A 22,116-nucleotide genomic window follows, 5' to 3' on the forward strand; every position below is an offset into this window, starting at 1 on the left:
TTGTAATCTGAGGTAACCCTCTTCACTGTCCACGACACCGTTTCTGAAGAACAATCCAAAACTAATCCCATTCTCCTGCATCCTCTTGACTCTTTATCTTGTTCTGCTTCAAATATGTGTACACTTTTCACTTAGAAAATTACTAGTCTCTGTCTGAGTACTATATGTAGTAGTGTTTTCCAGACTTAAGCAACTTCATAAAGATTTTTCCCAAACACTGTCTCTCTTACTCTCCTGTTAGACACAGCACAGATGATAAGCATAATCAGCAAGTGATAGAACTAAGTGCTTACAATGGATTAAATCCTGATTTGGAAATACATCGCCATCCCTTCGTTGTGTTCTCAAAGCCTGGGCAGTCTACCTTCAGCACACAGACTGCAGCGGTTCAAGAAGGCAGCTTGCCACCACCTCAGGGGGGAATGAGGGACGGCCACTAAATACTGGTCCAACCAGCAATGTCTTTGTCCCAAGAGTGAATTTAAAAAAAGAGAAATTGTTGGTTAATATAAAACAAAGATATGGGAGATCTGAAATGAACAAAATAATAAATTGTTGGAGAAACTCAGCAGGTCTGGCAGCATCTGTGGTGCTAGGAACAGTTTACGTTTTGAGTCCAGTGACCCTACTTCAGAATAGACCCTTCTTTGGAAGTCACTGGACTCAAAATGTTAGTAGTGTATTTCTCTCCCCAGATGCTGCCCAGCTGCTGAGCTTATTTATAAATTGTTGATTCCTCATCGCTGATTGTGTAATTAGAAGAATTAATATTTTACTATTTTTTTTTCTGTCAAAATGCTTCAAAACTATTTTAGATAATCTTTCGTATTCATTCTGTGCTGTTGTGGAAACCGTTTAAGTATCTACTTGTGTAGAGTTAGCCTTCCCAAGGATGATCTTGTGAGATCTACAGTGGCCTTAGTGATCCCAGTATAGCACTGATGCCCAAAGCTGGATACGGTATCTGCACTATGGCATCTATGATATCCAAAACATTTCTGCAAATTTATCATCATCTAGAGGTAGGGAAAGGGGATAAGAAGATCGACTTCTTACAATGTATGCAGGCTTCCTTACTGCTAAGCAGACTAAAACTCCAATAAGGAGGGTTCACTATTGATCTAGCAATGGGAGTATACTGGAGCAGTTCAGAGAAGTACATGCAGAGGAACACCCGGTCAATCATGACCATATATAACACAGTTTAATGTTAGAGGAAAGGTAAAATGCAGAGCTAAGAATAGAACTTGGAACGATAAAGTAGCCAACTATTTTGTCAGATAACAATAGTTATTGACATTCAGTGGAATGCAGGAAAATATCTACAGAAAGACGAGCAAACTAAATAATGAGTGGAATGCCATAAGGGAGCAATTGCAGAATAAGTAAGAGGCTCATGTAAAGCAGACAGACAGCAGAGGGATAACCTCATCAATTAAAAACAAAAGGCCATGATGGGAATGGATGGACAGGATAGTACAACATTTATCAAGAAATAACAGAAAGGTTAAATCATTATTTTGCTTCAATACTTACCAGGGAGCTAGGTTATTGAATAACACTGCATGATGTTATGAGCAATGTGATAAGTGCAGTTCTAAAATATATTTTAAAAAGGATGTAAACTAAATAACTTGGAGGATAAATGCCTAGTCTGGATAGATCCAGATATTTTAAGAGAATCCTGGGAAGATGTGTCAGAGGCACCGCTACTCATATTTCATAATTTTTTAAACAAAGACTGCAGTGGCAGAGGACAGGCCAATAGGACGAAGGATGGATCTTGAGGTGATCAATTCAGCTATCTTTCTATCTATGTTACATTGATCAAGTTACATTGCTCCTTTCACCACAATACTTGGATGTTTTTAAGGGTCCTGCTATCACACTCCTTCAATACTTTTTGGAAGTCCTAACAAACTGCATCTACTGCATTACGTGTTACTGTCCAGTTGGTAATTTGTTTCAAAGAGGTTTCTTAAATTTGTCATACACAACTTGGTTTGAACTATAATGAATGTTCTAATGAAAAGGTATCAATTTGAAATGTTAGCTCTGTTTCTCTCCCTGCCAGATCTGCTTGGCATCTTCAGCATTTTCTATTTGGAATGCTCTGCCCCAGAGGGCAGTGGAGGCCCAGTCTCTGGATTCATTTAAGAAAGAATTGGATAGAGCTCTCAAAGATAGTGGAATCAAGGGTTATGGAGATAAGGCAGGAAGCGGATACTGATTAGGAATGATCAGCCATGATCATATTGAATGGCGGTGCAGGCTCACACGGCTGAATGGCCTACTCCTGCACATATAGTCTATTGTCTATTTGCTTTTGCCTTTAACTGACCTTGTTATTTTGACTAATATTTTTAAATGACAATTCATTATGGAGTCTGAGTCTGAAATGTACCACTGAGTTATTTGGCTCATAGTTTACTCTTTGATGTCCCCTTGAACAGAAGTCTCCCAATGGTTTTCTTCCAGACCCTGCCACAATTTTTAACGTGTGATCAAACCTTCTGCCACTTCCTCAGTGGCTTCTTTCAGCAGCTTGGGGTGTTTGCCACAACAGAACAGTTTTACTTTTAAACACTTATAATCATGAATTGATGTGGAGGTGCTGGCGTTGGACTGAGGTGAAGAAGGTCAGACATCACGGGGGCTCAGTGGTTAGCACTGCTGCCTCACAGTGCCAGGGACCTGGGTTCGATTCCTGCCTCGGGCAACTGTCTATGTGAAGTTTGCACATTCTCCCCGTGTCTGCGTGGGTTTCCTCCGGGTGCTCCGGTTTCCTCCCACAGTCCAAAGCTGTGCAGGTCAGGTGAATTGGCCATGCTAATTTGCCCATAGTGTTAGGTACATTAGTCAGGGGTAAATATAGGGTAGGGGAATGGGTCTGGGCGGGTTACTCTTGGGAGGATCGGTGTGCACTTGTCGGGCCGAAGGGCCTGTTTCCGTACTGTAGGGAATCTAATCACATGATACCAGGTTATAGTCCAACAGGTTTTTTAAAATCACAAAGTTTTGGGGTGCTGCTCTTTCACTTGACTTCACTGGACGAAGGAGCAGCATTTTGAAAACTTGGGATTTCGAATAAACCTGTTGGACTACAACCTGGTGTTTGACTTCTGACACAATCCTGAATTGCACTGTTGTTCATGCATATATAACAATACAAGCTTTTTTATTGAATAACTATTGATGTAATTTTCAAATTGAACAATTATTGGTGTAATTTGCTAGGTGACGTATGCGAGGGATTGAAGAAACAAGTGTCAGGAATGAGACGCTTTTTAAATAACAAGGTTAACAGTGTAAGAATCCAGCAGCAAATGATGCCTGGTCAAGAAAAACTGAAGGTGGAACCAGGAGCTTCAAATTTAACATGGCTGCAACGTAATGTAAACCAGGCCAATGTCTGTCCCGATCAGCCTCATTCATCCCAGAGTACAATCTGGAAAGATATCCAAACTCAAAGACAGAAATCCTGTGTTTCAGGAGGATATAGTGGCGAAGGATCCAGATCATCTAAACCAGTCATAGCATCAAATACTGAAAGACTTCAAGGTATGCGAGAAGGGAATGGTGTGTGAATTTTTTATTTTAGAGACAGTATGCGAATTTTAATAATCTAGTTTTTTTCAGAAAACATAAAAACATTGTGTGCCAAGTACATTTTTCTGAGCTAAAAAATGTTTAAACAATCTCCATCCAAAATATTATTGACTCGTGCCTCTCAGCAGTTTTCAAAAGGTGCTCCAAACACACATCTTTTAGAGGTGTGAACTTTATGAAGGAGATGAAGATCAATCCAGTGATTTCAACATGCCTTTTTCTGTTCTGTCCGGTAATGGTAAATATACAGAACACATGAGATATAAACTTATCTGATCAATAAGATAAGTATTCTTGGGGCATGGGACTTTTTTCATGGCAACTCAGGTGCAGTGTGTAATAGATGGAGCTAAGTCATCCCACAGCCAGTGGATAAGCTCTGCAGTCCTGCCACACCCAGTCATAAATGGTGGTGGGCGATCAAACAATTAAGGATGTTCCATACATATTTCATCATCAAGAATTGGGGACACACAACATCAATGTGTAAAACAAGGCTAAAACTAGGATTGAGTAGAGAAAGAATTTCATTACCTGGAGGGTTGTGACTCTTTGGAATTCTCTGCCGCAGGGAGTTGTGGATGTTCTATTGGTGAGCATATACACGAATAACATTGACCTATTTTTAAACAAGGAGAGAGTTGAGAAATATAGAGTAATGTAGGAAAGTGAAGTGAAGTGGAGTTAAATGATCAACCATGATCTCATTGAGTGGTGAAGTAGGAGTGAAGAGCTGAATGGCTTCCTCCTGCTCCGATTTAATTTACTGTTATTCATACAGAGTGGCTAATGAGCAAGTTTCTGCAGCTGGATTGTTTGGATAATCAAGTTCCTTTTAATTTTATTTTACAGACTGCAGGAAAATCAGTTTTGTATACTAGGTTTGAAATGCCAGGTGTGATATTTATCAAAGTATCTCTGTTATCCAGGAATACCAAATCATATTTACCTCCTATAAAAGTCACCCTGTTGTGCCAAATATTCCAACTTATGAATACAGGGAGTCTCTGACTTTTGAACATCTGACTTGCAAATACTGGTACATTTGAACACTATCCCATAATTATACTTTTAAAGATCCAACATAGGAACATTCTGTTTATTTATGAATAGCTACCTTATATTGTCCGGCCTGACCTTTGTACAAATGAACGTCTGAACATACTCAAGGTTGGAACCTCTTTCAACCTGGAAACTGCCTGTACGTTGGAGAGGCTCTGGAATTTACTCAGCACTTCACCTACATTGATCCAACAGTATAGCAGCTGAAAATGTGTTGCTGGAAAAGCGCAGTAGGTCAGGCAGCATCCAAGGAACAGGAAATTCGACGTTTCGGGCATAAGCCCTTCATCAGGAATGGAAGGAGATGTGGCTGTGGTCGTGAATCTGTTTGAGAACGTGGCTGAAGAGCTTCTGTGCAGAGGAGATGACCTGGGGGGGTGCAGTGAGAGAGGGACTCACTGAAATCCTTATAGAGGGAGGAAGAGAGCTTCTTCAAGGAAGGCATCCTTGCAAGAGGATTCGCAGTAGGTTAAAATCTTCGAGGAGAAAGTGAGGTCTGCAGATGAAAGGCTTACGCCCGAAACGTTGAATTTCCTGGTCCTTGGATGCTGCCTGACCTGCTGCGCTTTTCCAGCAACACATTTTCAGCTCTGATCTCCAGCATCTGCAGACCTCACTTTCTCCTCCAACAGTATAGCAGCCATCCAGCTGAGTATTTGACAACTAAGACATCACCAACAGCTCTGGTGTACGAAGCAGTTGTTGTCATCGCATTTCTGTATTGTAGTAAAACATTGACTGTTTATCCAAACAAATGAGACTGCTGGAGAAGATGCATCATCCATGCCTTTCTGCAACCTCATAGTCAATGGGAGGTCTGTCTAACCAATATGAGTGTCCTTCTGAAACCATCTCCACAAACATTCCAAAAAGGTTATCTCAAAGCCATCTCCATGAATTGTACACCATCTCTGGGTGGCTGAAAAATGTTTCCCTCAACCGCTCCCATTTTTTTCTCAATTCTCAAATGATCAGCATTCCAGAGTAGAACAAAGAAAAAGCTGTAAGCACCCTCTGACGATCTCCTCACATTAATGAAAAGTACCAAATCAGACAGCTTGTCCATCAACCTGGATCACACTTTGAGTCCAAACACCTTAAAAATGAAGCAGTGGGAGAAAGCAGAAGGAGGTATTGTAGCCTGGAAATTGCCAGCTACACTTAGTGGCTTGTATAGAGAGGAGAAGAGTCCATTTTATCGTAACTCACAAGTCACTTTATTAATGTATTAGACAATACATATGTAGCTTATACGTTTTACCACAAACTAGAACCTATTTGTACACCAACACTCCCTGAGTAGTCCAGAAATATAAAAGCTAGTACCTGAGCAGGAGAGCTGCTGATGCTGGCCAGGTGCTCTGTTCGTTCTCTCATTGATGTTGTCACCATCCTTGATCTAAGATCTGTTTCTACAATGGTTTGTCTCTGGAATTTTCACTGGTTCCACGCCCAAGCATCGTCGTCTTATTCCTTTCCTTGTCTATTTCGAGCTATGCCGTCTGTTCCCCGTTGGCTCAGGCTCATTTGCTTTATCGCATGCCTTTACCTCACTGGCCCAGACCCCAGGTCCTAGGTAGCATTACCTCATTACTCATTGTCCAGATGAGGCTTTTGAATTACTTCATCTTCCATGTTTTCTGCATAACTTAGTTAATACATTGTTTGACACGTAAGTTGCTTAGTACAAACCAGTACCTGGACTCAGCTCATTTTTAGTTCTTTAGCATTATTTTCCTACATATCTGCAACTTCAGTATTCCTCTGCAGATTTTGGCAGTTTGTGCATCTCTTTCTCTTCTGCTGCCCTAGCAGACAGGCAATCCCTGCACTCCAAGTCCCACGACCTTGTGGGATGGCCTGTCACTTGTGCCCAAAGATCTGCAGATCAAGAATCAGTCCGACCTGTCATTTGGAAGCCAATGGCAGATGTTGCAACACTGAGTAGATATCCTCAAAACAAAGACTCGCCAACAATCCTGGTACCGTATTCTCAAGAAAGGAGAGGCGGCAGGGGTTCTGAGGATGCAGGTGCACAAGTGCCTCAACAATATTTATTTATATAGCTCCTTTAATGTAATAACATTTCCCAAATACTTTACAGGAGTGCTCTCAAAACAGGATTTGACATTGAATCGCATATGACAGTATTAGGGCAGCTGGCTAAAGCTGGATCAGAGGTAGGTTTTAACAGCATCATCGAAGAGGACAGAGAGACATTAGAGTTCAGGCAGCTGTAGGCACTGTGGCCAAAAGTGAAGAGATTAGCACTGGGAATGCAAGAGAAGCTAGAATTCAATGAACACAGAAATCTCAGAGGGTTGTGGGGTTGAGGAGGATTCAGAAGTGGAGAGGTCGAACATGGAGGGATTTGAAAATAAGTAGAGTTCTAAAATTGAAGCATTACTTGAGAGGCAGCCCGTGTAGGTCAGTGAATATCAGGGTGGTAGATGAATGTGACTTGGTGCAATAGATCTGTATAAGTAAATTGGTAAATCACCTATCAGATGGCCACTACCTCAGAGTCATAGAGCATTGAAACAGACCAGTCCACGCAGAACATGTTCCCAAACTAACTAGTTCCACCTGTGCTTGCCCATATCCTTCTAAACCTTTCTTATTCATAAACTTATCCAAATAGCTTTTAAGTGTTGTAACTGGACCCACATCCACCACTTCCTCTGGCTGTTCATTCCATACACAAACCACTCTCTGTGTAAAAAGATTGCCCCTCAGGTCCTTTTTAAATCTTTCTCCTCTCTCTACCCTAGGAAAAAGACCTTTGCTATTCACCTTATCATTTCCCCTCATGATTTCATAAGCCTCAGTAAGGTCACCCCTCAACCTCCTGTGTTTCAGTGAGAACACTCCCAGCCCATCTCAGCTTTTCTGTTTTTCTCTCTCAAACCTTTCATTCCTGACAATATTTGGTAAATCTTTTTTTGAGTCCTGTTCAGTTTAATGTTCTTCCAATAACAGGGTGACCAAAACTGCACAAAGATTCCAAAAGACGCCTAATCAATGCCCTGAGCAACCTCAACATGACATCCCAACTCCTATTCTCAAAGGTCTGAACAGTGAAGGCAAAAGTGCTAAATGGCTGCTTAACCACCCAATCTACCTGTGATGCAAATTTCAAAATTTATGTACCTGAACTGCTCGGTCTCTCTGTTCTACAACACCAGCCAGAGCCCCCCAACATTAATTATATTAGTCATGTCCTTGTTTGTATAATGAAAATGCAATACCTCACATTTATCCAAATTAGACTTCATTTGCCACTCCTCGGCCCAATGACCCATTTGATCAAGGTCTCTGTACTCTTAGATAATCTTCTTCACTGACCACTATACCACTGATTTTGGTGGCAAACCTACTAACCATGCCTCCTACATTCTCATCCAAATTATTTATATAAATGAGAAACAAAAGTGAAACCAGTACCGATCTCTGTGGAGCACCACTGGTCATAGACCTCAAGTCCAAAAAACAACCCTCCACCACCACCCTCTGTCTCCTACGATAAAGCCAATTTTGTATCCAACTGGCAAGCTCACCCTGAATCCCAACCTCATAATTTATCAAAATTTGTTCCTTCTCACTCCTAAAATGTTATTTGTATTACTAGGGTTATTGCTCATTTTTCATACGCAGAATTAATTTAGAACATTGGATTGTTCTGCAGGAGAGATGCCATACTCTGCAATGGGTTCAAACTGTTGTATGTGCAGTTGTCAGCCAACATTATTAGCCATACTGCACGAACTTCGAACTCTACGCGAACTGATGCAAGGACAAGCAGGTATGGTCTGATTTCATTGTGTAGAATGATGTAAAGTTTCTTCCTTTTTCTATATTTTAAATGCTTTCATGGAAGAAAAACAAGGTATGTAACAAGAAATCTTCCAACAGTGTAGACTGCATCAATAAACTTCTCTAGTTCACAGTTAATCAGTAGTCTTTCTGTTCCTTGTCAATGTGAGTGTGATTTACTTAAATCTTTAGTTTCCAATTATTTTCAGTATTCTTCCTTCAGTATAGCATTGAGCTGTATAATTCAGCAAGTTCCTGTGGTTTGATCTACATTGAATGGTAGCCTCCTATCTACCACCTAAATATTCACTTCCTCACCACTGACACACAGTATCAGCAGTATGTACCATCTGGAAGATGCATTGCAGCAGTACGCTACAGTTCCTTCAGCAGCTTCCAAACCTACAATCTATCCCACCTAGATGGACATGGAAACACCAGCAGCTGCAAGTTCCCCTCCAAGTCACCCAAAGCCTTCACGTGGAATGATATCACTGTTCCTTCTCTATTACTGGGTCAAAATCCTGGATCTCCATTCTTAGTGGCACTGTGGATTGATATTCACCATGTAATCACGTGCAATCAAAGCTAAAGTTCAATTAGACTTTCTAGTTGCCCACTGCATTTGTATCTAATCTTCAGTGGCTTATTGACAAGATACCCTGTCCATGTATACATCTCATTTCTTTACCATGTAAGAAATACTCTGGACATCTGTTCCTCCAAGTAAAGTTGGTAAACTCACATTTTTTCCCTTTATATTACTGTCTGCCTCATTCTTAACCACTCACAAAACCCATTGCAAATCATCTTTCTTATAGCGTAGTTCCCACCTAGTTTAGGTGTCCTGTGCAAACTTGGAAATATTACAATTGTTCTCCACATCCAATCATTGATTATATGTTGTGAACAGCTGGGGCCAAAATAAAGATCCTAGTCGTGTTCCACAATTTATAGACAAAAGTGAGGACTGCAGATGCTCGAGATTAGAGTCAGGAGTGTGGTGCTGGAAAAGCACAGCAGGTCAGGCAGCATCCGAGGAGCAGGAGAGTCGACGCTTCGGGCAAAAGCCCTTCATCAGGAATGAGACTGGGAGCCTTGGAAGAGTGGAGAGATAAATGGGAGGGGGGTGGGGCTGAGGGGAAGGTAGCTGAGAATGCAATAGGTTGATGGAGGTGTGGGTAAAGGTAATAGGTCAGAGGGAAGGGTGGTGCAGATAGGGAAGAAGGAAAATGGACAGATGGGACAGGTCATGAGGACGGTGCTGAGCTGGAAGGTTGGAACTTGGGTAAGGTGGGAGGAGGAGAAATGAGGAAACTGGTGAAATCGTGAAGGAGGAAAATGGTGATCATCCCTTTCTTATTTCTCAGTTCCAACATACATCTTCACCGGACATTCTCCCAGGAATATCTTCCCTAAGTACATCTACAATGTTATCCTTAACATTAAGCTGCTAGTCCTGCCCCTCCCTGAGCCACAAAACGGCAACAGCAAAAAAGGGAAAACTAAAAGATATTTTAGAAATGGATAGTTTTTTCTAGCTTGAAGTACTTATTTATTAAATACAGTTTTAATCTGTGAAAATGAAGTCTTTATAACTACTGCGGACACCAGAACGTGACCTGGAATTACATTAAAACCTCTTGTTTCTTTACAGGTCCTCAGAGCACCGTGCACATTCCATCATCCCATCTTCCTACATTTCGTTCGAGTTTGCTACGGAACAAAATCATTAAAAAAAGACTGATCCACAGGATCAGGCCTGCTCCAGCTCAACCAAATCCTAAAGTTCACAATCAGAGCATCAGTTTACCACACACTGAAAAGAGCCATTCATTATCAACAGAGAAATTGACCACCGAGATTAATCCAAGGCAGAGCCTACCAAATCGGATACAAAGTTACATTTCAGAACTGGACAGTTTACAAAACAATGATCTTTTAGAGGTAAGTACAAGGACTTACTACATAGAGTGCAGAAGCTCACTACCTGGAACATGGGATACAGAGTTTAACGCCTCAAGAGAGAGCCATTCGACAGTCTGTATAGACTGCAATTTTCTTTTAAGAGGAGTGTAAGCTTGGCATTGGCTTAGTAAGTTTACCCAATGAGTCGTCTAGCAAATTAATATTTTTGCATTTGATCTTTGATTTGCGCTAAGTCAGCTGATCTCAATTCTGTTGTAGAGTATTTTATAACTGACCTCAGATAAGCCAATAATTCCATTCCTAATACCTCTGAGACCTTTGCTGGAAATGAATTTTTGAAACTATGACAGGCTTGTGATGAAACAGCCAGACAGTGCTAATGGCCAGCTGGCTGATCACAGAACCAGAGGTTCTCTGACAATTGTCCAGCAAAGGAGGAAGTATCTTCAGGAACTGAGAAACGTAACGAGAATTAATTTTGTTTTGATTCCATAAAGAAATTTAATGCTGCATTTGTTTAACATCTTTAAAGTGAAACTGGATCAATACCTGGTTTTGAAAAAGTTGATCAGTCATTAAGAAAAATATAGATAAAAGTGGTTGAGTATTCTGTTTAGAGCTGTTGATCCACTGCTGTACGACTTGGTTTGTCATTTACAAAACAAGCTGGTTGGAACTGAAAAATGTTTGGAATTCTGAATGTTTTGCTTCAGTTGACTTTGTGATCAGACCAACATCTCAGACTTGTTTCTATCAGGGATTATTCACTGAAGATTAAGAAATTTCATAACAATGTTCCTAGTTGTTGATACAAGTCCCTCATTGGTCTGAATAGACTTTACATTTTTGGTTTTGTAAAGGTCTTTAATAATTTTTCATCCTTCACCTTACTTTGGACCCTGCATCATTCCCATCGTAATGAAACACTATTGATTTGTTCCCAGATATTTTGAAACTGGCAAGTGGGAATTATCAAAGCAGACTGGAATAACTTTCCCAATGTTTTCACTGTCCCCTGCAGTGAAATAATTGTCTCTCCCTCCCTGAACAGCACATCAAGGACTAGTACCCCATTGCAAAGAATTACAGATGAAGATTCATGTGCTACAGTTTATATTTGCTATAAAGTGCATTGTCCAATGTTTAGGGCATTGCTTGGAGTGACAGCTCATCATGTTTTGAATGACTAAGCTCTGTTGTTAAACAGTGCTTGAGTACTCTAAGGTGGAATCAGGGTGAAGGTTTGTGCATTTGATTTTCTATGCATGGTGAGATCTCGATCTGAACATTGCCAACCACAGCAAATATTTGGAGGGATATCGATCCAATCACTCTAATTTACTTCCAATCGGACTGTCTGTACACCAGCAACCAACTATCCAACCTTTTTACTGTTCCCAGTTTCTAAACAAGTTTATGACCAACTCGTTATTTTGTTAAAATGGATTTTCTGTTTAAGATGTTGAGAGAGCAATATCTCAGAATAGAAACAGCAAAATACGCAAGCAGAGTTTAACATTATTAATGAAGCTTGACTTTCATTCTATCTTTAAAACTGTTTTGTTTTCAATAACTCACTTAATCATCTAAAGTTAGGACATAATCCTAACCAATAACTAGCTTTTCAATCAAGTAATGTCACAGAATATGTAGGTTGGAGCAGTTCCACAAGATGTGTGAAAGTTAACTGATATTTACAAGAGTTTCATTGTGAAACCATTTGATTACAGAGCACTCACTCACAGGACAAAGCTGTGGGTTTATGCACAGTCAGTGGGTAGGACAAGCATTCCTATCTTGTGTTCAACTCCAGTAACAACTTGGTAAGAGAACAACTATCTTTTCAAATGAGTGGAACAACAATGAAATCTGTGAATGAACTCAGTGATACAAAACGAGTGGGAGAGAAAGAAAGGCAAAGAAGCTGTTCTTGATTTACAGCCCATGTGAGAAAGTTCTATCAGTTTATGGTGAAGCAGCCATTAAGCTGGATCAGATGGAGACGAGACTAGCAAACAGAACCTCATTCCAGTTCTGGGTAACCTCGTGGAGAATGATAGAAATGAAATGATGTGTGGTAATAGATGCAGAATATCGTCTTACCAGTATCCTGTATCTGTTAAACCTGTCATGGTGATATATGGAACAGCACCATGTGATGGATTATGTGATTATTGCAACAAAGGAAGGGTTTTTTGAAGTTGGAACCATAGAAGCAGCCTGAATGGGTGGGATCAAGCTCTCATTGAACCAAGATTTTTAGTTTTAGCTTTCAGCAGTTGCTTTGATCTTTTCGTCAGGCAGGGATAATAGGACACGTGAGCACAGCCTTAGAACTACAGGGGGTCAATTTAAAATGAAAATGAGGAGGCATTTCTTCAGCCAGAGAATGGTGGGCCTGTGGAATTCACTGCTACTGGAGCGCAGTGGAGGTCGGGACGTTAAATGTCTTCAAGGCAGAAATTGGTAAATTCTTAATCTTGCAGGGAAATAAGGGATACGGGGAGAGTTGGGTAAGTGGTGTTGAAATGCCCATCAGCCTTGATTGAATGGCGGAGTGGACTCGATGGGCCGAATGACCTTTCTTCCACTCTTTTTTTATGGTCTCATGCCCTTATGGAAGGTCTTATTCCCCTTTAAAGTCTGGTTGAAGATTTGTAGCTCGGGTGTCCGTTGTTGTGGTTCTGTTCGCCGAGCTGGAAGTTTTTGCTGCAAGCGTTTCGTTCCCTGGCTAGGGAACATCATCAGTGCTATTGGAGCCTCCTGTGAAGCGCTGCTTTGATGTTTCTTCCGGTATTTAATACCGGAAGAAACATCAAAGCAGCGCTTCACAGGAGGCTCCAATAGCACTGATGATGTTCCCTAGCCAGGGAACGAAACGTTCGCAGCAAAAACTTCCAGCTCGGCGAACAGAACCATCTTATTCCCCTCTTTGTTACAGCTAAAAGCTGGGGATCTCTTCTTGCTGTCGGAATTGCATATAAGACAATCTGTTTTACTGAATTTGCCTTTGTCAGGCATGTATTTATGGGATGTTACTATATTGGAACAGTTAATTAGTAATAGTTAAGCATTTCTATGGTTACAGTTTAGCCAATTCTTTTATTTTTATTTGGGCTGTATTTTAACTCTCGTGTAAAAATAGTGTGTTTTGCTTAAAGTCGAGTAGTTTGACCAGTTGAATTGCATCTGGAATACAACACCTCACACTTACCTTTAAAATAAGAAAAGTTTAGGGTCTGGACTATCATCTTTACATATTTTGAGGGGTTTTGGTCTGGTCCAATACAACAGTTTGTTGGTATTGGACCTTGAATTGAAAGGTTGCACAGGAATATATTACAACAGCTACCTCTGGTAGAGATTGAAAATGAAACAGATTGTTTAAAATTAAATGTAAATTCAGTTCCAAAAGTATCTTCTTAAGAAGTTGCATCTTGCCTTTTAAGAAAAAGGAAAAAGTGCAAATTAAGAATTTTGCAGCTAATTGTTATAATTACATAGATGAGTATATATAATTTAAATCACTTACTAAAGGACTTCAAGTCAGCGTGTTTGCTTTTAATTTTAAGAAGAGGGAAAATCAAACAAATTAATGCCCTCTAGTTTATAAATAATCTGATCACTTGTGTTGTATAAATTTGGGGAATGAATTGCTAGGGTGGCCTGTGAAATATTTGATGTGGAAGTTTTACAAGTTGATATTCACCAGAAATGTGAGAAGATATTTTCAAAGATCTGGCAGTTAAACAGTTGTCAAAGGCAGACAAATCATTCCTGAAGAATCTGGTAGCCATCGTTGAGGATTGGAAGATCTTTTGATGTTTGGCTCTGAGAAGCATGGGGAATAGTGAAAGTAATCTTAAAATGACCATCGTCTCAAATTGATTTGATTTGATTTATTGTAGTCACAGGTACTTGAGTACAGTGAAACGTTTTGTTTTGCAAGCAGTTCAGACAAGTCATAGTAAACAAGGACATACAGATCATAGGGTGTTCAGACAGTGAGAGATACAAGGCACAAGAGGTGCACAAAGCAAGATTAACATTAGCAAGACCAACATTGTATGAAGCTAGAGAGGTTCATTCAGCAGTTTAATAACAGCCAGGAAGAAGCTGTTCTTGAACCTGCTGATATAAGTGTTCATGCATGTGTGCATCTGTATCTTCTGCCTGATGGAAGAGGTTGGGAGAATTATCAGGGTGAGAAGGGTCTTTTTTTTATATAAATATTTTTATTGAAAAGCTTTTTTAAAATCTTTTACAAAACATTTATAAAGAAAAAAAATAACACCATAAAAACAGAACAAAGAACAAGGCCATAACAAAGGACTATTGTTACTAAACAACCCACTATTCTACCAAAACAAACCTATCTACTTAACTGAAACTAAACAACAAACATATTGAATAAATACTAGCTTAAATTACATTCAAGTTACTTTAATTATGTAATGTCTTACTACTTTGTTCTGCCTTACTCATCACACCTCCACTGAGGCTCCCATCCCTGGGAGTACCCCCTGTAGTACCCGTATTCTTTGGAAAGAATCGTTGATGACGTTGGCACCCTTTCAGCACCAATAGCAAGTGTAAATTAAGTCCATGGATGGGAGGTTGGCTTCTGTGATGGTCTGGGCTGTGCACACCACCTTCTATAGTTTCTTATGGTCCTGGGCGGAGCAGTTGCCATACCAGGCCATTCTGCACCCAGACAGTATGCTTTCTATAATGCATCTGTAAAAGTTGGTGAGGGTCCTGCGGACATGCCAAATTTCCTAAGACACCTAAGGAAGAAGAGGCATTGTTGTGCCTTTTTGATCTGTCATATCTACATGGGGAGTCCAGGACAGATTGGTGGTTATTGCCACTCCTAGGAACTTGATGCTCTTGACCCTCTCCACCTCAGCTCCATTGATGTAGGTAGGGGCGTGTCTTCCTTTCTTTTTGAAGTCAATGAAATTTCAATTGATGCAACATCCACAGCCTCTTGGGAAATGAATTCTAGCTTTCCACTGCCCTTTTGTGTCAATAAAATCCTGATTTTATTCATAACTTGTCCATTGTAATTTTAGAAGTATGTCCTTTCATTTTGGAGTCTGCCATTACAGTTTTTTCATATATACCCTTGAATGCCTTCAGATTTTAATTAGATTGCTCCTAATTCTTCTAAATGCAAAAGAAACAAAGTTTCTGCAACTTGTGCTCCTAATTTGGCCTGTTCCAAGTTGGTATCTTGCTGATGAATTTATGTTGGCCCCTTGTCTAGTAAAGATATACTGACCTGAGGCGCAATGCAGGGCAGATTCACTAGGCTGATCCTGGGTATGGAGAGATATTTTTTGGGAGGAGGAACTGAATTGCGTCAGGTCTATACTCATTGGAGTTTAGAGGAATGAGAGGAGACCTTATTGAAACACACAAGATTCTTGGGGGACTTCACAGGTAGATGTGGAGAGGTAGTTTCTTTTTGTGAGAAAGTCTAGAACCAGACAGCATCATTTCAAGTTTAAGAGGTTAGACCATAAGACCATAAGACATAGGAGTGGAAGTAAGGCCATTCGGCCCGTCAAGTCCACTCCGCCATTCAATCATGGCTGATGGGCATTTCAACTCCACTTACCCGCATTCTCCCCGTCACCCTTAATTCCTCGAGACATTAAGGATCTATCAATCTCTGCCTTGAAGACATTTAGTGTCCCGGCCTCCACTGCACTCTGCGGCAATGAATTCCACAGGCCCACCACTCTCTGGCTGAAGAAATGTCTCCGCATTTCTGTTCTGAATTGACCCCCTCTAATTTTAAGGCTGTGTCCACGGGTCCTAGTCTCCTCGCCTAACAGAAAAAATTTCCTAGCATCCACCCTTTCCAAGCCATGTATTATCTTGTAAGTTTCAATTAAGTCTCCCCTTAATCTTCTAGACTCCAATGGATACAATCCCAGGATCCTCAGCCGTTCCTCGTATGATAGACCAACCATTCCAGGGATCATCCGTGTGAATCTCCGCTGGACACGTTCCAGTGCCAGTATGTCCTTCCTGAGGTGTGGGGACCAAAACTGGACACAGTACTCCAAATGGGGCCTAACCAGAGCTTTATAAACATTTAAAACAGAGATGAGGAACTTCTGCCCTCAGACAGTGGTGAATTTGTAGAGTTCTTTACCACAGAAGGCTATAGAGACTGAGTTGTTAAGGATATTCAAGGCTGAGATAGATTTTTAATCAGTAAATGACTGAATGGAAAGGCAGGAAAGGGGAGTTGAGGATTAGCAGATCATAAATGACCTCACTGAATGGCGGAGCAGACTTGATGGACCAAATGATCTATCTCGGCTTTCTATGCGTTATGGTCTGATAGACTTGCCTCTTTATAAACTTATCCAATATTACTGGGACCTCCTCATTTACTGCTGCGTTGACATCATTCTCCTCTCTACTGAAGACAGACGTAAAGAACTCATTTAAAACTGCAGCCAAGTTTCTATCTCTATTCTTGGTCCCAAACTGACAATTCCGCACACCCCTCCTCCAATATTTTGACTACTGTCTTACTGTTTATGTATTTATAAGGGATTTTTGGGATTCTTTTTAAACTTGGCTGGTAATTTCTTACTGTCTTTGACCCTCTTAGTTATACATCACATCGCTGGAGTAAGTTAAAGGTGAAGACGCAAATGTTTTGTTTGAAATTTGGTATAACAGTGGATATCTTATTAATTTAACTGAAAGGTTTGCCACTTGTGTGCTGTAGAAATTTGAACACTATTCCTTTGTTCTGGTTAGTTGATAGCTTTTCCCAGTTGTTGATATTACCTGGAAACAAGAAACTTGATTGTAACATTCACTATAGGAACTCAATTCTGATCGATGCAGCACACATTCAGAATCCAAATCAATAATGCTGTCAAAAGTGCATTTTTAAAGATTAATAGCTGGAGCAAGGTAAGAGGGCAGTTAGCATCCACAGAACTGTGTGCGCTAAAATGAGCTAAACCTCTGGAATAGGTAAGAAAGGGGGTGAAATTCAACTGAGAGCAATTGCGTGCTGTGCAGTGGTAGCTGTGAATCTGTCTGCTCTTCAGCAGTAAGAGAGTGTCGATCAATGAATGGAAATGTTTCTGATTGATTTGCTAAAAGGAGCAGATGTGTGATGGAGCACTCTTCTTTTAGAACCTGCTTGAAATATCTCCATTTGATTACGGGAGCCATCTCTTTCGCAATAGGATCTCTATATTTCTTTGAGATTTTGGATTAGGGAACCCAAGATCCTGCCCCAAAGATGGTGTTCAATTTGATTCCAAGCTTCAGCTGTTTCTCAGATTTGCATGCCCCATGGTCACTGGGTGGAATAACTGGGCAGGGCTGATACTTGCAGAATCATGAAACAACGTCAGGGTATTCCATTCAAACTGAGTCGGACCTTTCACCAGTGATCTGATATGTGATCCAGAGTGAGGAAAATCTAATCCAACCTCAAGACAACTAACCCACAGAACTCCATAAAATGTAATTTAAATTATTGAAAGTAATGTGGAAAAACTCCAGGATAATGAGCTCATAATACATGTCTTGCTATTCAGTCTTCAGCAGTGCAGCTGACGTTCCTTCGTTCAACAGCAAAGAAGCCATTGTGTTCAATAGTGAATTCAAATTCTGTAACCATTCTTAACCAAATATTTTAGCCCTGTTTTCAGTCCTCTTGAAAACCAAAAGATAGTGTTAATTGTGTTCTACTGCAGCAACTCATCAACCTTCTTTCAATGAGGATTCTGGGTAATCTAAGATGGAGGACTGGAAAAACTTCTGGCTGTAAGAGCTGCTCCTTTGTTTAAGGTATTTTAGGTGCTGGAGATGATTTCCTCGAATTCCAGAGGCAGCAATTACTGTTTTATATGCTGATGCATTGTTTGGAACTTTGGGAAAAAAAGTCAGAACAACAGCAGTTTTAAAAGGGAGAAGAACAGACAAAGGAAGCACATGGTGAGGACAGTGCAGGAGAGAGAGAACCTGCACAGTAACTGCCTTTGCTGTTTTTGAATTCATGTGTCGCTGGACATCGGAGTGCATCTGGGAAAATTAACAAACAGTGAATTTCACAACTAATCTTGGAGGAACCGGTTTGGGCAAAGTTTACAACACAGATTCAGATAAGTTAATTATTGTTTTAAGTCTGTCCAAGAGAAAGGCTGCATTAGTGAGTACAGTGGGTTCTTTCTTGATTATATGTTTTTGGAGATAAGTCTCTTGATTAAACTTAAAATATAAGCCTTAGCTATTAATTTAACCTGGGGCAGTGCTTTCTAGAGGAATAAGACGGTGTCGTTTTTTGGGTCTGGAGATTGTGAAGGAGCAAAAATGGCCTTTGCAGTGATATGTACTTCTTGTCAGATGTGGGAGTTTAAAGAGAGTTATGGGTTCCTGCGGATTATATCTGCCATAAATGCTGTTGGATGCGAATCTTATCAGATCGAGTGGATCAGTTGGAGAGACAGATAGAAGCGATGAGGAATTTGCAACAGCAACTATATGTGATGGATGGCAGTAATAGGAAGGGGGGAAAGTCTTAGATACAGTCATATAGATAGGTTAAATCCAGGAAGGGTAAGAGAGGTAGGCACCTAGGGCAGGAGTCTTTTGTGGATATACTCATTTCAAACAGGTATGCTGTTTTGGAAAATGTAGGGGGTGATAGATTCCCAGGGGAACATAGCATGAACAGCCATGTTTCTGGTATTGAGACTGGCTCTAATGCAATGCGGGGTATGTTGGCTTCCAAGAGATCAATTGTGTTAGGGGATTCTGTAGTCCGAGGTACAGACAGACGTTTCTGTGGCCAGCAGAGAAAAATCAGAATGGTGTGTTGTTTCCCTGGTGCCAGGATCAAGGATGTCTCAGAGAGAGTGCAGAATATTCTCACGGGGGAGAGGGGCCAGCAAGAGGTCATTGTCCACACTGGAACCATGATATAGGAAGAGAAAAGGTTGAAATTCTGAAGGGAGATTACAGAGAGTTAGGCAGAAATTTAAAAAGGAGGTCCTTAAGGGTAGTAATATCTGGATTACTCCCAGTGCTATGAACTAGTGAGGGCAGGGATAGGAGAATAGAGCAAATTTGCTAGAACCGCTTGGGAGGATTTAAACTAGTAAGGTTGGGGGGGGGGGGGGGGGGGGGGGAGGGAACCGAGGGAGATAGTGAGGAAAGAGATCAATCTGAGACTGGTATAGTTGAGAACAGAAGTGGGTCAAACAGTCAGGGCAGGCAGGGACAAGGAAGGACAAATAAATTAAATTGCATTTATTTCAATGCAAAGGGCCTAAAGGGGAAGGCAGATGAACTCAGGGCATGGTTAGGAACATGGGACTGGGATATCATAGCAATTACAGAAACATGGCTCAGGGATGGGCAGGACTGGCAGCTTAATGTTCCAGGATACAAATGCGAGAGGAAGGATAGAAAGGGAGGCAAGAGAGGAGGTGGAGTGGCATTTTTGATAAGGGATAACATTACAGCTGTGCTGAGGGAGTATATTCCCGGAAATACATCCAGGGAAGTTATTTGGGTGGAACTGAGAAATAAGAAAGGGATGATCAACTTATTGGTGATTGTATTATAGACTGTTGTGGTTCTGTTTGCCGAGCTGGAAGTTTTTGCTGCAAACGTTTCGTTCCCTGGCTAGGGAACATCATCAGTGCTATTGGAGCCTCCTGTGAAGCGCTGCTTTGATGTTTCTTCCGGTATTTATAGTGGTATAAATTATAGTGGTATAACCACTATAAATACCGGAAGAAACATCAAAGCAGCACTTCACAGGAGGCTCCAATAGCACTGATGATGTTCCCTAGCCAGGGAACGAAACATTTGCAGCAAAAACTTCCAGCTCGGCGAACAGAACCACAAGAACGGACACCCGAGCTACAAATCTTCAACCAGACTGTATTATAGACTCCCTAATAGTCAGATGGACATTGAGAAACAAATTTGTAAGAAGATCTGTAAGAATAATAGGGTAGTTATGGTAGGGGATTTTAACTTTCCAAACATCGACTGGCACTGCCATAGTGTTAAAGGTTTAGAGGGAGAGGAATTTCTTAAGTGCGTACAAGACAATTTTCTAATTCAGTATGTGGATGTACCTACTAGAGAAGGTGCAAATCTTGACCTACGCTTGGGAAATAAGGCAGGGCAGGTGACTGAGGTGTCAGTGGGGGAGCACTTTGGGGCCAGCGACTATAATTCTATCGTTTTAAAATAGTGATGGAAAAGGATAGACCAGATCTAAAAGTTGAAGTTCTAAATTGGAGAAAGGCCAATTTTGACGGTATTAGGCAAGAACTTTCAAAAGCTGATTGAGGGCAGATGTTTGCAGGTAAAGGGACAGCTGGAAAATGGGAAGCCTTCAGAAATGAGATAACAAGAATCCAGAGAAAGTATATTCCTGTCAGGGTGAAAGTGAAGGCTGGTAGATATAAGGAATGCTGGATGACTAAAGAAATTGAGGGTTTGGTTAAGAAAAAGAAGGAAGCATATGTCTGATATAGACAGGATAGATCGAGTGAATCCTTAGAAGAGTATAAAGAAAGTAGGAGTATACTTAAGAGGGAAATCAGGAGGGCAAAACGGGGACATGAGATAGCTTTGGCAAATAGAATTAAGGAGAATCCAAAGGGTTTTTACAAATATGTGAAGGACAAAAGGGTAACTAGAGGCGAGAATAGGGCCCCTCAAAGATCAGCAAGGTGGCCTTTGTGTGAAGCCACAGAAAATGGGGGAGATACAAAATGAATATTTTGCATCAGTATTTACTATGGAAAAGGATATGGAAGATATAGACTGTAGGGAAATAAATGGTGACATCTTGCAAAATGTCCAGATTACAGAGGAGGAAGTGCTGAATGTCTTGAAATGGTTAAAGATGGATAAATTCCCAGGACCTGATCAGGTTAGATTAGATTAGATTACTTACAGTGTGGAAACAGGCCCTTCGGCCCAACAAGTCCACACCGACCCGCCGAAGCGCAACCCACCCATACCCCTACATTTACCCCTTACCTAACACTACGGGCAATTTAGCATAGCCAATTCACCTAACCCGCACATCTTTGGACTGTGGGAGGAAACCGGAGCACCCGGAGGAAACCCACGCAGATATGGGGAGAACGTGCAAACTCCACACAGTCTGTCGCCTGAGTCGGGACTTGAACCCGGGTCTTGGGCGCTGTGAGGCAGCAGTGCTAACCACTGTGCCACCATGCCGCCCACTCAGGTGTACCTGAGAACTCTGTGGGAAACTAGAGAAGTGATTGCTGGGCCTCTTGCTGAGATATTTGTATCATCGATAGTCACAGGTGAGGTGCCGGAAGATTGCAGGTTGGCATACATGGTGCCACTGTTTAAAAAGGGTGGTAAAGATAAGCCAGGGAACTGTAGGCCGGTGAGCCTGACCTCAGTGGGCAAGTTGTTGGAGGGAATCCTGAGGGACAGGATGTACATTTATTTGGAAAGGCAAGGATTGATTAGGGATAATCAACATGGCTTTGTGCGTGGGAAATCATGTCTCACAAACTTGATTGAGTTTTTTGAAGAAGTAACAAAGAAGATTAATGAGGGCAGAGCAGTAGATGTGACAAGGTTCCCCATGGGAGACTGATTAGCAAGGTTAGATCTCATGGAATACAGGGATAACTAGCCATTTGGATACAG

General features: G+C 41.0%; 1 protein-coding gene across 2 annotated transcripts in view; it reads left to right on the forward strand.

Moving 5' to 3' along the window:
* bend7 (BEN domain containing 7) overlaps positions 1-22,116 on the forward strand; it is a 48,228-nt gene that overhangs the window by 10,950 nt on the left and 15,162 nt on the right. The window contains exons 3-5 of one of the 2 annotated variants that reach the window (XM_060842616.1): positions 3,238-3,561; positions 8,357-8,473; positions 10,142-10,431. In XM_060842616.1, coding sequence (XP_060698599.1) covers positions 3,238-3,561; positions 8,357-8,473; positions 10,142-10,431 — 731 coding nt within the window. The remainder of the gene's footprint in view (positions 1-3,237; positions 3,562-8,356; positions 8,474-10,141; positions 10,432-22,116) is intronic. The other variant, XM_060842617.1, reaches the window with a different exon arrangement.

Source organism: Hemiscyllium ocellatum, chromosome 23 (genome assembly GCF_020745735.1).
Source record: "Hemiscyllium ocellatum isolate sHemOce1 chromosome 23, sHemOce1.pat.X.cur, whole genome shotgun sequence".
Lineage (NCBI taxonomy): Eukaryota > Metazoa > Chordata > Chondrichthyes > Orectolobiformes > Hemiscylliidae > Hemiscyllium > Hemiscyllium ocellatum.